Here is a 12,132-nt window from a genome sequence, read left to right on the forward strand (position 1 = left end):
TACGCGCAGAGCCCGCCAGGAAGTCGGTGCAGCGCTGCTCCAATCACAGGCAGTGAGACATTGCCCGATGTGCGGCTACAGAGATCGGGCAATGTCTCACTGCCTATGATTAGCGCAGAGCTGTGCCGACTTCCTGGCGGGCTCTGCGCGTGTTCCATGCGAACACGTCTGAGCTCATCCCTAGTAGGGATCAAGCCTTTATTGACTGACAAAGAGCATGGGAAATTTTGGAACAAATTCCAACCCTTGTGGCAGGTTCATTGTTGTCCTACTATATATATATTATAATTAAAATAATTTGTTTTTAAAGCATTGATGTTACAAGAGATGGAGAATCCTCTTCACATTCTGTCAATCAATAAAATTGGGATCCCCTTTGGGCCAAATGCACTGAGATAAAGCACAGGCTTCCTAAATGCACTGTTAAAGCTGAAATCTGGGCACAAAAAAAATATATATATTTGAATCTCTTAGCCACAATGAGAAAAATCCACTTTGTGTGCACCAGATACTTTACCAACCCAAATATTACCTTATAAATGCATGGAGCTTCTGAACGGGTCCGCTTGCAAAACTGACAGGTGGACCTGATGGGAAAGCCTTTTTCCTGACCTGCAGGGCAGCCATCAGAAATTTTGGGGCCCCTTACACAACTTTAGGCCTGGGCCCCCTCGGGCCGACCACCAACATTCCTAAGGGCCTGCCCACTGGCTGTCCCACCGAATCCGTCCACATTGTGGAGACTGGAGGAATGGATAGATGGATGGCTGATGCTGGGCGTGAAGGTGGATACTGGAGGGGTGGATGGATGATGCTGGACGTGGATGTGGATACATTGTGGTGACAGGAGTAATGGATGGATGGATGACTGATGCTGGGCGTGAAGGTGGATACTGGAGGGGTGGATGGATGATGCTGGGCGTGGATGTGCATACATTGTGGAGACTGTAGGGATGGATGAATGATGCTGGGTATGAATGTGGATACATTGTGGAGACTGGAGGAAGGGATAATGCTGGGTGGGGATGAAGATGATGGACTTGCATTGCGTAAAATAGATGAGGGTGACTCTGGATGGGGATGAGAGTTACATAGTGAAGAGGCTCTCCATAGTGTAACGCTCATCTCCACTCAGAGTCATCCTCATCCATTTACACTATGCAACTCAATCATGCCAGCTTGTCAGCCTCAGGTGTCCCATCCAAGGAGAAGGAGATTAAAATAAAGTTCAAATATACAGAACAGGGAGCACAGCAGCACACTAACTTTTTGTGACTTACCATCCCACGCCACTCTCTTTTATGTTCCTATCTGCATGCACCTAATAAGGCTGGGTCGTTCACCGCTGATGAACTGACCACACCCCCTGCTAGCGTCCCGGCCAATCAGAGCGAACCTAGCAGCAGCAGCCAGCAGGCTTAACCTCAGCAGGGAAAGAAGCGGAGCGAGTAATGGCCTCAATCCCCTGCGGGGGGGCTGCTAGTGAAAGGGTGGCAGTGGTGGCTCAGACTTGTAAGCTCCCTCCCTTATTCTTCTCTATAGCGGGCACCAGAGGGTTGGATGCTAGTCAAAGAAAGGCGGCGGCTCATCAGACTTGTGTATGATCCCTTCTCCCTCTCTATAGAGAGGGGAAGGGGGGCCCAGACAGCTGGGCCTCTTGGGACACTCGGGCCCCTTACAGGAGTACTGCCTGTACCCCCCTAATGGCGGCCCTGCTGACCTGCCAGGCTGTATGCCCGGATAAAGGTCTGGTATAGATTTTTGGGTGTACCGCTCGCTGTATTTTTTTTACATTTTGGCATGAGGTTTCCCCCATGATCCATACCAGACCTGAAGGGCCTGGTGTGGACTAGGGGGGGACTAGGGCTGCCACGTTTTCTTCAAGCCAATCCCGAACACTTTAGTGGCGGCATTTTTTGGGGGGTATACGCTATAAGATTGTAAAACACCTGGGACACTTTTAGTGGCCTGAAAGAGAGTAGTAATGTGGCCCATAACTCGTCGCAGCAAACAGTGCACATGGCTGAATTGTAAGTGTTCTGATGAAATGCAGGGGTCAGATATGTCCAGGGGAGAGGGCTAGTGCTAGCATGGGGGTGGGGAGAGTTAGATATGTGCTTGGAGGCAGTGTTGCCTGGTTCTCAACAATTTGGGGGGGAGCACAAAGAAACTGAGGGCCACATGACAAGGCTTGGCAGGCTGGATTCGGCCTGTGGGCCTTATGTTTGACAAATGTGCTCTATATCTTGGCTATTTTCTGTCCTTGTCCACCTGGATAGACTTACAAAAAGTAAATATGTCTGTCAAATTTGTATTGTTGTCCTATGGCCTTCCTGGCTGGGAAAATGTTATCTCCCATGCTGTCCCTCTGACAGCCTGTGACAGTCAGGACCGGGCCACCGCCTGTAAAAGAGATATAAGAAGGCGCGGTGGCCCGGCAGAAGAACCGAAGAGGGGGACAAGACCCCCGAAGTCGGAAGAAGGGCGGCGGTGAGGAAGAAAGCCGCGCGGCCCCCCCTTCCCCAAGGCACCCCCCATGTTGAGGGCACGCGGCCTGGTACGGCTCAGGAGGGTGGGCCGCTCGCTCACCCCCCCTTTCCTGGCTGGCTCGGACAAGGGTCTGATGTGGACCTGGGGGGGAACCCCCACCCCTTTAAGTCCATACCAGGTGGCGGGGCCAGCGACGTCTCCTTCGCGGGCCCCGCCTACCTGGAGACCCGCTCGAAATTAGCAGACTTTTCTCCGGGCGGGAAAAGTCCGTTCATTTCAAAAGTACGGCGGACTGGCATACACACGGCCGGATTGTCCGCCGAAATGCAAGTCCGGCGGGAAGATTGGAGTGCAAAACTACTTTCTAAGTCCGCCGTACTTTCGAGTCAAAAAAGTCTGCCGGAGGCTACACACGGGGGGAATTGTCCGGCGGACTTGAGTTTGCCGGACTTTTCCACCCGATTGTTTGATCGTGTGTACGCGGCATAAGAGTACCTGAACTTTTCACCTAACCCTCTAATCCTATACTGAGAGACTGTTGTTAACTACATTTTTTGCAAATAAAAATCCCTTTAAGCGGATCGGTCGTCAGTCTCTATAATATATGGACAATCTACCACGGGAAACCCCTAGACACAAATCGAGGTGAGGAAGAAGGTAACGGTAAGCCCAAATCAAACCAGCCGCTCCTTCGGGAGTCAGTGCTACATATATATTAATATTAATATTATTATAATTAGGGGGCGGAGCTGAGGTAGCCCTGGCTAGGAAAACTCCACTGTGAGCATTAGCAAAAGCATCATTGGTTGCTAGAACACTGGTCTTAGCTGCCAATGACTTCTACGCAGATCATGCGGATAGGAGGGGGGGGGGGCATCAGGCGCGGGAGAGATGAAAGAGGGACACAGGGGTGCTGGATATATGCTGTGCCCGGGTTTCCAGACGACAGAAACCTGGGTAGTAGAGATTTTTTCGAATCTGCAGCAGACCATTTTAAAGGGCCATAGTGCCAAGAAACAGTCCTTATTTCTTTATTGCATTCCCCCAATATATCTGGACTTGCCATGTTGATCATGTAAGGGGTTTGCCAGTTAACAATGGGGGGGGGGGGGGGGGGGACATAAAAAGCGGGAAAAGAAATGCAGAAATGTGAATTGGCCCTTTGTAACCAGTTTTCTCATGTAGCCCTATCAAACCCTAGAGTCCTATTCATTCTGTGAACTCAATTAATGGAGCCATATCAACTTAGAGAGCTCTTATAGGTCAAAGTAGCAATGTCCTACCTTTACAAATGTAAAGTCCTTGGTCATTTGCTTCTTCTATAGATCCAAGGGGACAGGCACAAGGAGTGCTGCTTGCTGCTTTAGGACAGACAACTGGTTGTTGAAAAGAATAAGTCAGTGTGATCCATTTACCGGTAGTAGCAAATTGCAAACAGATAAATACACTTTTAAAATACATATGTATGGTTGTTTTTCCTAGCAATGGATTTGTATTTCTGTATGTCCAGCCCTGAGATTTATACAGCCTCCTTACACACTATAGCCAGTCTCATCAGCTGATGTATTCTCTAGTTAAACACAGCTACGTTATCTGTCAACCTGTGATTGAACGGTAATCAAGCAACAAACAGCACACTATTGTGGTCATCTTTTTGTTCTCTCTTCCTTTCAGCATATTCCTTGTCAGCACATGTGCACGCAGGATACTTGATTGGCCATAAATGCAGCTCCTCCCTCTCCAGGTCTTAGTGCTGCTGTACAAGGAATTACAAGAGGCAGACTTAAAGTAATTTTTTGGGCATTTACACTAGCTATAGGTATCGCTACCCCCGTAGGGGCTGCTGGATATTGTGGTCCACCTGTCACCCTGCCCAGCCTGGCATTCACTTCCCATACACTCCAAGACAATGAACAGTCCGTTAACTTTGTTTTGTGTTTTTATTGAGGGATTAGAACTTGGTTAGGGTTAAGGAATTCATGGGATGGACAGAAAAAAATGTTTCATAGCTTGGGACAAATTACAAACTCTCTTCTTCCTCCAGCACATCTCTTTCTGCAGACTATTCCTTCCTCTTCCTCCAGCACAGCTCTTCAGGCACAGGTAGTACATGGTTAGGCCTGACACTGGCTTCAGCCAGGCCCTAGCAACAGCCCTTTGCAGGCAGGGACCGCGGGCCCCTTTGGTGTAGCAAAAGAATGGAAAGTTCTGGTGCTAGATGTCCTAGCATTGTACTGATCCCAGTCAGCCCTCTTCAGGCCCTGCCAGCCCTCCTGGCTGCAGCTGCCTGTCTCCACTGCCCGGGACACCACAGTCCTCACTGGCACTACATCCATCTCAGATTGCATCCTCCCAATCCTCTCCAGCATGCCCCCCTAGCGTTCCTGGCTGTGTGTCACTCACTGACAAGTAGTGGATCCCTCCTGACCGGCAGTACTCTCCACTGTCCTCTCCTGCTCCTGGTCAGGACACCTCTGTGGTTTTGTACGAGGGCCCCTATCCACTCAGGTGTCCCCACCCTAGACTGAGAAGCTTCCCCAAACCAAAGGCCATGACAGCTAGTATTCCATATCCCAGTTCTTCCAGTTCTTCCACCTGACAACTCCTCCCCAGCTGGGCTGACCCTGGGTATTTCAAAGGAGCCTGCCCCCTGCTAATCCTAGTTAGGGATTGGTCAGGGCCCACTGAGACACCCCAAACAGCCCGACCTCTCTTCCCTTCCTTCCTTCTAGAAGTCTCTAGAAGCAGAAGGGAGGTAACCGAAAGATGACGCTGTCTGTGAGTCACCAGCCTACTCTAGGCCACTCCCAGCCCACACAGATCAAAAGACACAGGTCTAGCTTGCAGCTATATTTAAAATGTATTTGATTATTTTTTTTAATAAATAGAAACCTATATGTATTCATGTTTTCACAATATCTGGTTCGATTTCAGGTTTAAAGTAGTAAAGCTATGTTTTGAAAAATCTGTCATAAAAGCTTCCTTCTGCCTTTCAGCCATCGTGAACATTGAGCTGTGCATGTGCAGCTCAGTGTACATTTTACAGCCTCTGAGATGTGCTGGGGCAATGTGACCCCCGCATGCATGCCTGGGGGGTGACATCATCACAGCCTGGCTATTTAAAGAGGAAGTAAACCCTGATGAGTTTACTTCCTCTTTGATTCCCTGCAAAGGTAAAGCATAATGGACTACTATGCATCGCATAGTAGTCCATAATGTGTCACTTACCTGACACAGGAGCCAGCGATGTCACCGCTGACCCCTGTAGTTCTGAGCGTCCATCTTCTTGGTGGGTCTCGCTGCTCCGGCGCTGTGATTCACCAGAGCAGCGATGACGTCACACCCACGCATGCGCACGGGAGCCGCCACTGGTGGCATATCGCCGTTGACAGCGGTGTGCTCAGTGCGCCTGCGCGCCGCTGTCTATGGCGCATGCACCGTAGACAGCGGTGCCTGTCTTTTGGAAAATATCTCCTAAACCGTGTAGGTTTAGGAGATATTTCTTGGACCTCCAGGTAAGCCTTAATCTAGGCTTACCTGTAGGTCAAAGTTGGTTGTAAGGGTTTACAACCACTTTAAAGAGGAAGTAAACCCTGATGAGTTTACTTCCTCTTTCATTCCCTGCAAAGGTAAAGCATAATGGACTACTATGCATCGCATAGTAGTCCATTATGTGTCACTTACCTGGCACAGGAGCCAGCGAAGTCACCGCTGTCCCCTGTAGTCCGGCGCATCCATTTTCTCGGTGGGTCTCGCTGCTCCGCCGCTGTCATTCGGCGAAGCCGCGATGACGTCACTCCTGCGCATGCGCACAGGAGCCGCCACTCGCGGCATATCGCCGTTGACCGCGGTGCGCTCAGTGCATCTGCGCACCGCTGTCTACGGCGCATGTGCCGTAAACAGCGGTGCCTATCTTTCGGCAAATATCTCCTAAACCGTGCAGGTTTAGGAGATATTTCTTGGACCTACAGGTAAGCCTTAATGTAGGCTTACCTGTAGGTCAAAGTGGTTTGTAAGGGTTTACAACCACTTTAAGCAGGTGACAACATGGAACCTGGAAGGAAGACCGGGCAAAGATGGAAGCACCACTGGATTAATCAAGGACCCACCAGATCGATTACACCACAGCGCTGGAGGGCTTCTTTGACACTTAAGTCTGCCATATTGTGGTAAAATGCTGTGCATACTAGACCTGTACCTGCAAGAAGCTGCTAAAAAGAAAAAAATATAGCATACATTACTACCATTTTAATGATTCACTGGTGTTTAAAAAGAATGTGTCATGAAAAATCATGGTGGCCTTGTTGGTATGCTGACTCTCTGGTTTCAATACTTCACTAACCCAGAGCAAGTATGCAGATAAGTTTGGACTTTTATCTGACTTTCCAAATCTGTATCTGTAAGTAGTAAATTTGAACATTTCCTACATGAAAAGTAACAGTTTTTTTTACAATACGTGTTCTGTTTTTAATGTCATTACAGTAATACCAAGGATTGCGAGTAACGCGGTTTACGAGCGTTTCGCAATACGAGCTATTTTACTTTTGCGAGTGTCTCCCAAAGTGAGCAGAATTCAAGCCTCTGTGGTGTGCAGTACCGCATTTGGCCAGAGGTGCGGGGGCCCTGGTGACACTTGGAGCCGTTTCGGAGCTGTTGGGCGCTGCTCAGATGCACTCGGAAGCACTCCGTTCCTAAGTGTTTTCCGTGCCTCTCCAAGGCTTTTCGAGTGCATCCAAACAGCTCCAAATGGTCTCTGAGTATTTCCAAATCTCTCTGGCACCCACGTCTGGCTACATGCGGTACTTAGAAGTCAATGTGGAACTAATTATCTACATTTCCATTGACTTCTATGGGGAAACTTGGTTTGATATGCGAGTGCTTTGGATTACAAGCATTCTCTTGGAACAGATTATGCTTGTAATCCAAGGTTCCACTGGATATGCAAAAGTTATTTCTCCCGGAGACCTAGCCTATATGCACAGTATGGCACTTTTCTGACTTGACATGAAGCACCACACCACTGCTAGGAGGTCCAAATACAACTTTACTTCAATAAAAGTCAGAGGGCCAACCCAAAAAGTAGCCATAGTTTTCCAGGTCCAACAGCATCCCCTTCTTCAGGACTTGTGTGGATAGTGTAGGTGTTTTTTTTGTTTTGTTTTGTTTTTTTACAATTGTAACTTTTAAATATCTATATAAATAACAATTCTTTTTCTTTTTTTTATCAGCCCTGTTGGGGGGTTTTTGGTGACATATCAGGGGTCTAAAAAGACAACTAACATCTCCCCTTTGAGACAGGGAAAGAGACTGAGAACACAGATTCCCCACTCCCTTTCTCAGCAGCTCAACTGGTCCTGTTGTACTGGGCCTGGCCAGCAGGGGGGCCTGGGCAATTTGACAGAAGAATGCATGCAGAATAGAAAAAAAATAATTCTCCAACCAGCGCCCCTCCTGCAGCGGCACACAGGGCCGATCTAAGTGCAGAGTCCTCCCTCCTCTCCCTCCCTCCACTTGTGTAACTAATCACACACAGAGGGAGATGGAAATCTCCCTCTGTGTCATGGAGCTGGGGTCTGAACTGCTTGGTGGCTCACTGAAACAAAGCCCCGCTTCCTATATTGTGATAGACAGAACACTTGTCCATCTGAGGCTGCATATTGACATGGTGAGACTGCAGATTGGCACAGTGAGGCTGCAGAGGGCACTGTGAGGCTGAAATTGGCACAGTGAGGCTGCAGATGGGCACAGTGAGGCTGCAGATGGACACAGTAAGGCTGCATTGATGGCACAGTGAGGCCGCGGATGGGCACAGTGAGGCTGAAATGGGCACAGTGAGGCTGTATTGATGTGCACTGATGAGGATGAAATGGGCACAGTGAGATTGCAGATGGGCACAGTGAGGCTGCATTGATGAGCACTGATAAGGCTGAAATGGGCACAGTGAGGCTGCAGCTGGGCACAGTGAGGCTGCATTAATGACTTAGTGAGGCTGCATTTATGGGCACTGATCAGGCTGCAGATGGGTAGAGGCGGCTCTCTGATTAGGCAAAGTAGGCGGTGGCCTAAGGCCTCGCCCTCCTAGGGGCCTCACTCCCGCCTACTTTGCCTAAAGAGCCGCCTCTGGCTCTGGCTATCCTCATACATCCTCATACATCAGTCCCAGCCAGGTGCCTCCTCGTTCAGAGTATAGTCAGCCCGCCTCCTCTCTTCTCTGTAACACCCCGCCCCACTCCTGTCAAGAAAACTTCACTGGAAGTGGAACTGCAGTGCAGGTGTCCTTCCAGTCAGAACACAGGATAGAGACCATCAACTGCCCTGCCCCCCCCCCCCCCCGCCATCAAATCCTGTCCGTCCTTTCTTGTGCAAGGGCAGGGCACAGCTAGCATCTGAGCACAGAGTCTACCCTCCTTCCAGGGCGGGGCTTCCGTGATGGAGGCAGAGCCAATTCAGCCTGTCTGTGTGCACTGTGCAGCCGACGGACTGAACTATGAGGGGACAGAGCCTTGCTTTATGTGAGGTAAATGTGACTAGGGGGTGAATGTGACTGGGGGGGTGGTACAGTGGTGTGGTGTCAGTGTGCTCTATCTCAGCCCTGGTGTCAGCGTGCTCAGCGCTGGTGTCAGTGTTCTCTCAGTGCTGGTGTCAGTGTGCTCTATCTCAGTGCTGGTGTCAGTGTGCTCTCAGTGTTGGTGTCAGTGTGCTCTCAGTGTTGGTGTCAGTGTGCTCTCAGTGTTGGTGTCAGTGTGCTCAGCGTTGGTGTCAGTGTGCTCAGCGCTGGTGTCAGTGTGCTCAGCGCTGGTGTCAGTGTACTCAGCGCTGGTGTCAGTGTTCTCTCAGCGCTGGTGTCAGTGTTCTCTCAGCACTGGTGTCACTGTTCACAACGCTGGTGTCAGTGTGCTCTATCTCAGCGCTGGTGTCAGTTTTCTCTCAGATCTGGTGTCAGTGTTCTCTCAATGTTGCCATCAGTGTACTCAGTGCTGGCGTCTGTGTTATTTCAGTGCTTCAGCGTGTTTTGCTCTGGTGTCAGTGTTCTCTCAGCGCTGGTGTCAGTGTTCTCTCAGCGCTGGTGTCAGTGTTCTCTCAGAGTTGCCGCCAGTGTACTCAGTGCTGGCATCAGTGTGCTCAATCTCAGCGCTGGTGTCAGTGTGCTCAATCTCAGCGCTGGTGTCAGTGTGCTCAATCTCAGCGCTGGTGTCAGTGTGCTCTATTTCAGCGCTGGTGTCAGTGTGCTCTATTTCAGCGCTGGTGTCAGTGTGCTCTATTTCAGCGCTGGTATCAGTGTGCTCTCAGCGCTGGTATCAGTGTGCTCTCAGCGTTGGTGTCAGTGTACTCTGCGCTGGTGTCGGTGTTCTCTCAGTGCTGGAGTGCTCTCAGTGCTGGTGTCGGTGTGCTCTCAGCGCTGGTGTCAGTGTGCTCAGCGATGGAGTCTGTGTGCTCAGTGTCAGCGCTGGTGTCAGTGTGCTCAATGTCAGCGCTGGTGTCAGTGTGCTCAATGTCAGCGCTGGTGTCAGTGTGCTCTCAGCGCTGGTGTCAGTGTTCTCTCAGTGCTGGTGTGCTCTCAGTGCTGGTGTCGGTGTGCTCTCAGTGCTGGTGTCGGTGTGCTCTCAGCGCTGGTGTCGGTGTGCTCTCAGCGCTGGTGTCAGTGTGCTCAGCGCTGGAGTCCGTGTGCTCAATGTCAGCGCTGGTGTCAGTGTGCTTAGCGCTGGTGTCAGTGTGCTCAATGTCAGCACTGGTGTCAGTGTGCTCTATTTCAGCGTTGGTGTCAGTGTGCTCTCAGTGCTGGTGTCAGTGTGCTCAGCGCTGGTGTCAGTGTGCTCTATTTCAGCGTTGGTGTCAGTGTGCTCTCAGTGCTGGTGTCAGTGTGCTCAGCGCTGGTGTCAGTGTGCTCAATGTCAGCGCTGGTGTCAATGTGTTTAGCGCTGGTGTAAGTGTGCTCAATGTCAGCATTGGTGTCAGTGTGCTCTCAGTGCTGGTGTCAGTGTGCTCAGTGGGGTGGACAGAGCCCCCTCTGCCCCAGACCCCACGCAATTTTTTTCATATTTCTTTCATTGCCAGCATTCTTTTCACAAGTTGCACCCAAGTCGCATCTATATCATGCAGGTGGGACTTTAATGCAACTTTAGAGGTTTACATGGATGTCTATAGACCTCAAGTCGCATGAAAGTCAGACCAAAGTAGTGCGGGAACTACTTTGAAGTCACTGAAACCTGAAGTCGCACAGATATGAACGGCTATCATAGGGAAACATGGGGTGTGATTTGTCATGTGACTTTGGGATCCAAAGTCGCAAAAAAGTCGCACATGTGCCTGAACCTCCCTATCGGAGACATAGTCATCAATAAAAAGCTGGAATGGCATCTAACCCCTCATCACTATGTTCAAAACTAATAGAAACTAATAGAAAAAAAAATGTTTTACGTTTAGATTAACTTTTTTTGCCCAAGTGCATGTCACTGAACAATGGACCTAATGGATGCAAAGCAGCAGGCAAATTATGACTCAACATAAGAGCAAGATGCATTCACTCTGCAATTGCCTTTGCATGAAGATGAACTAAAGAGATCCACATTTTCATTTGTCAGTCCATCAGGCACAAAAGGCATTCTGTACTTTTAAGATTGTTTGCATATAAAATAGGTAGAATAAAGCTAGCCTCTGTTAAAATTGACAGGACTGCTAATATATACAGTGCCTTGAAAAAGTACTCATACCTCTTCAAATTTCCCACATTTTGTCATGTTACAACCAAAAATGTAAATGTATTTTATTGGGATTTTATGTGATAGACCAACACAATGTAGCACATAATTAATTTAATCCATCATCTGAAAATGGAAAGAGTATGGCACAACTACAAATCTATCAAGACAGGGCTGTCCATCTAAACTGACAGGCCGGGCAAGGAGAGCATTAATCAGAGAAGCAGCCAAGAGGCCCATGGTAACACTGGAGGAGCTGCAAAGATCCACAGCTTAGGTGGGAAAATCTGTCCACAGGACAACTATAATGCCGCGTACACACGATCGGACTTTCCGGCAGACTTGGTCCAGCGGACCGGAATCCATCGGACAATTCGATCGTGTGTGGGCTCCATCAGACTTTTTCTTCCGAAAAGTCAGACGGACCTAGAAATAGAACATGTTTTAAATCTTAGTATCGAGAAGTCCGTTCGTCTGTATGCTGGTCCGACAGACCAAATACGACGCAAGGGCAGCTACAGCACCTGCGAGAATCTTATCGTGCTGGTTCTCGGCTGCAAGATACTGTACATCTCGCGCTCGCTGCAATAGGAAAAACACATTTTCCTATTGTAGCGAGCCCGAGAGATAGGCGGCAATGTCCCTTGGGTCTGGTATGGATTTTAAAGGAAACCCCCCACGCCGAAAGAATAAAAATGGGATCCCCCCAAAGTCCACACCAGACTCTTATCTTTTTTTTTTTTTTTTTTTTTTTTGCATCAGAGGACAGCCAGCATATTATACTGATATCAGCAGCAGCCGTAACACGAATGCCCAGTATTAATAACCAGTATATTATCACCACTTGTGTGAAATTGGCTGGGCTGCTGAACCATCATATGCATTTTTATTTATTTTTATTATTTATTTTTTTTTTTTTTTATTTATCCTTTATTATTACTAT

General features: G+C 49.0%; 1 protein-coding gene across 3 annotated transcripts in view; it reads right to left on the minus strand.

Annotated features, from left to right (window-relative positions):
* LOC143961005 (adhesion G protein-coupled receptor E3-like) overlaps positions 1–12,132 on the minus strand; it is a 121,841-nt gene that overhangs the window by 65,441 nt on the left and 44,268 nt on the right. For all 3 annotated transcript variants that reach the window (XM_077470108.1, XM_077470107.1, XM_077470106.1), the window contains exon 4: positions 3,774–3,866. In XM_077470108.1, coding sequence (XP_077326234.1) covers positions 3,774–3,866 — 93 coding nt within the window. The remainder of the gene's footprint in view (positions 1–3,773; positions 3,867–12,132) is intronic.

The sequence above is a fragment of the Lithobates pipiens genome, unplaced genomic scaffold, assembly GCF_037356315.1.
Source record: "Lithobates pipiens isolate NorthernLeopardFrog02 unplaced genomic scaffold, aLitPip1_a1.2 Scaffold_8, whole genome shotgun sequence".
In the NCBI taxonomy this organism is placed as follows: domain Eukaryota; kingdom Metazoa; phylum Chordata; class Amphibia; order Anura; family Ranidae; genus Lithobates; species Lithobates pipiens.